The 3,627-nt window shown below is 33.3% G+C and overlaps 1 protein-coding gene across 1 annotated transcript; it reads right to left on the reverse strand.

The window, feature by feature from the left end:
- Nucleotides 1-242: 242 nt before the first annotated feature.
- LOC106388105 (gibberellin 2-beta-dioxygenase 6-like) lies at nucleotides 243-3,111 on the reverse strand. Its single transcript, XM_013828095.3, has 3 exons — nucleotides 2,446-3,111; nucleotides 797-1,127; nucleotides 243-703 (listed from the first exon to the last, which is right to left on the reverse strand). The coding sequence occupies exons 1-3, from the start codon at nucleotides 2,919-2,921 to the stop codon at nucleotides 464-466; spliced, it is 1,047 nt and encodes a 348-aa protein (XP_013683549.2). The 5' UTR covers nucleotides 2,922-3,111; the 3' UTR covers nucleotides 243-463.
- Between the last annotated feature and the right edge of the window lie 516 nt (nucleotides 3,112-3,627).

A 3,627-nucleotide genomic window follows, 5' to 3' on the forward strand; every position in this document is an offset into this window, starting at 1 on the left:
AATGAAAAATAAATTATTTGATTATTTTTAATACCAAAATAGAACTTTAGCTAAAAATTAAGACTATAAATAACTAAATAATGATTATTTTAAATCTAACTTAAACAAACTATATAAATAAATAATAGATTATCCATATAATTATATCAATAAATTTTAGTTTTCTCTATTACATGATATGATATAACGATAATAAGATGAGACAGGACAAGTATCTAAGGTTTTGTTCAACCATGATTATATATATATAAATAACAGATATTATTTTTTTAAGTAAATGAGATACAAAGCAAGAGTCTAGAACTTCAATTGATTATTGTCCTTTTCTCATTGGTTTTATTTTTTGGTTTTAATTCTTATCTGAAAAGGTTATAACAAAATGATATAATAATATATAAATCAGACACCCAAATTGAGTCTAAGCGCTGGACATGCTCTTACATGCTAAAATTTTCCGACAAGACTAGAGAAAGAGTGGAGATTCAGGGGTGAATCTAAGAAGGCCGATCTTGGTCCCAAGTGACTGAACATCGGCCTGAACTTGAGCTTCAAACTCTGAGTACGTGAATGGCTTATAGTTTGATGACTTTATCACATAATCTCTCTGTGGGAATACAAAATAACACACCGAGTGTCTCTTTGTCGTCATATCCTTTTTCTTCACTCTATGCTCGACACTCTTGTACTCGTTGTCGCTTATCGCCTGAATATTTATTAAATTCGTAAATCGTGATATATATATACATTGATCAAATGAATATATAATTGACCAAACTCATAAATACGATTAGTTTACCTGCATCATATCTCCTAGATTGACGATGAGAGTATCAGCAACAGGTTTTACACGGAACCATTCTTCATCTTTCATGATCTCAAGCCCTCCAGTTTCATCTTCTTTGAGTATTGAGATCACCGAACTATCTGTGTGGACTTCCATTCCCAGAGCTTCTCCAGCTGTCTTGTCGCTAGGAGGATAGCGGTAAACTCGTATGAGCCCTGTTGACTCCAATAAATATCCTGACCTCTGGTGACTGGATAATTCTAGGTTCAGTGTTTGTGCTATAGCTTCAAACAAGGATACAGCAATTCTAGTTATGTGCCTTCCATATTCCTCTATCAACACTCTGCACGCTCGTAATAGACTCAAAAGAAGTTAGAAATACTACCAATGAATTTGAAATAATGGTGGATCCACAGTGAATACTGGACAAGAAAATCTCCAGTCTCAAACTTCTACGATTATTGAAATAAATTTTTATGTGGATATACGAGGTGTTTGAAGAATGTATATGTCAAATTTGGTTTTTAATTTGAGAAGATATATACGAACAAAATACCCCCAACTGCATAGTACAAAAGAAAAGTTTTTTTAGTAAAATGACAAGGTGCATAAGTTAAGTAACGCATTAAATTGCTGAACATGCGTTACAATAAGTCAGCAAGATTGACATGCTGAACATGCGTTACGTGCATGTGTGAACACGCCGGTGACATGTGCAGCATGGTATACTATATTCCGGGCCAATAATTTTTTATGTACTTGTAATTTTATTTAAATTCAAACAATGTTATTGTGTTTGATCATGTATATTTTTATTAATGTTAAAATGCTGCAACGGCTAACCCATTACTTCTTATAACTTCTTTTGTTTCATAATATAAGTTTTTTAGTTAAAGAAAAGCTTTTTAGTAGTACTGTTTTAAAATATGTCATTTCATATTTTAATACTTTTTTGAATAAATTTAAAATCTGTATTCACCAAAAAACTGCTTTACATCAGGTGCTGCATCATGTTTTTAGAGATTGCAACAGAAAGGTATATTTACTCCCGACTACCAAACCAGTAACGAAGACTGCCACCCAGTTTGCTCCCTCCCATCACAGTTAATACTTTTAATACTTTAGTATTATTTTTCATTTTTATGTTTGATTTTAATCCATTATAAACAAAATTAGTCGAAATTTTGACCAAAATAAAAAATTTAGTAGTCAAAAACTTTAATCAAGTTGTTAAATTTCACAAAACATCTAATAAGATCAGCACTAACTATTAATTGTCTGCATACGAGAAAGTAAACATCTCGTCAATCAATCCCCATGCACGACTCACTATGTCACACTGTTTCTCATCATCTGTACAGTCGACAGCCCCACTCATACTACAAGTCTACAACTCATATTTAGAATATCTTAATCTATAACATTGATATCATACGCACATCTCGAAATTTTTTTATATACATAACTAAATAACCACGTTCATATATAGAAGTTTTATAACGTTTGTTATATAGGCTAATAATCGATATGTACATTAGCTAGCTTTCTATATTTTAATTATTGAGCACTAATAAGTGTTTGACTGATTGATTAATTTAAGTTAAAAATCATTAATAATATAATCAGTACCTAGGAAAGAACAAAACGAGGTCATACGTTACCTGAAAGATTCTAACTCTGAATGTTGAGCATCATCGTCACAGGAAGTAGAAGCTGGAAGCTTCGAGAGAGGAACGTTGAAACCTTCGACCATACTTACGTTCGAAGCTTGAGCTCCCCTCTTCAGTGCATCTCCTGAACGATTCAAAGCAGGTGTTCCCCAGAAATACGACATCGGAGAGTTAACGGCGGCGAATAATTTCTGTTTGTTCTCAAACGGTAGACTCAGCAACGATTCCGAGATCTCTTGAAGCTGTGACATCAACGGCAACGGTACTCCGTGATTCTTTAGACGGAATATTCCCCACTCTCTGCATGCCTCTGTTAGTATATCCTTGTCCAAACACTCAAAATCGATAACCGGGATGTCTATATCCTTGTCCTGGACAAGAACCGATTCGATCTCCGCCGTACCTGATGGAGCTCCGTCGTTGATTACACGGCGGAAAGCCGGCGGATATGACTCGGTGATACTCATCTGTCCTCTCTCTCTCTAGATCTCTATCTCTCTTCTTTATTTATCCTTCAAAAGTTCCAATAAAATTACTTGGAAACAATTAAAGTATTTGTGTATATATTGGGTGCATTTACTTTTGTTAAGGTTATTTTGTAATATAATATGAACTTTCCTTATGGTATAATATTTCTTGCTGAAATGTGGACATTGTTACTTGTCACGGATTGATATTTGCGACCAAATAAGGCATAGATTCTGTCTACACAAAAAAACAACTTGCATGCTAGCTTGATACGTGTACCGTATATTCATAACTGTCGGTCCATCTTTCATAAACTTCCAATTTCTTTCTAAATTCGTCAAAACTCTGTTTTGTGTTTTATAGTGAAATCTAGAAGAAGTTATTACACTAATACCACAGTTTTTTTTAATTGGTAAAATGCACCAACACAGCAGTTGTTTTGGGTTTTCATTTTCTAACGGTTTAGCCAGGAACTCGGTAAAGGAGCTGATCAATGAACCAAATGTAATAAAACTGGTGCTTTAGCTTATCTTCAAAGAATCTCCAGTCGAGTTGCTGAAGAATACCGTTGAAAGTCGTTGTAATATGAGATACGATTCTGTTGTGGATATTACAAATAAATCATCATAAACGAAATAACGAATATATATTTTGTAATTTTATTGGAGTAAATTTATTTTACTCTGTGTTCTACTTTTATTTTAA

This window comes from Brassica napus, chromosome C2, assembly GCF_020379485.1.
Source record: "Brassica napus cultivar Da-Ae chromosome C2, Da-Ae, whole genome shotgun sequence".
Lineage (NCBI taxonomy): Eukaryota > Viridiplantae > Streptophyta > Magnoliopsida > Brassicales > Brassicaceae > Brassica > Brassica napus.

Excerpts from the sequence above, each read along its gene's own strand:
- LOC106388105 (XM_013828095.3), bottom strand. The coding sequence starts at position 2,921 with ATGAGTATCACCGAGTCATATCCGCCGGCTTTCCGCCGTGTAATCAAC. Across the intron at positions 1,128-2,445 it reads TCAGAGTTAGAATCTTTCAG|AGTGTTGATAGAGGAATATG; the intron begins GTAACGTATGAC and ends ACGAGCGTGCAG. Across the intron at positions 704-796 it reads ATCTAGGAGATATGATGCAG|GCGATAAGCGACAACGAGTA; the intron begins GTAAACTAATCG and ends ATAAATATTCAG.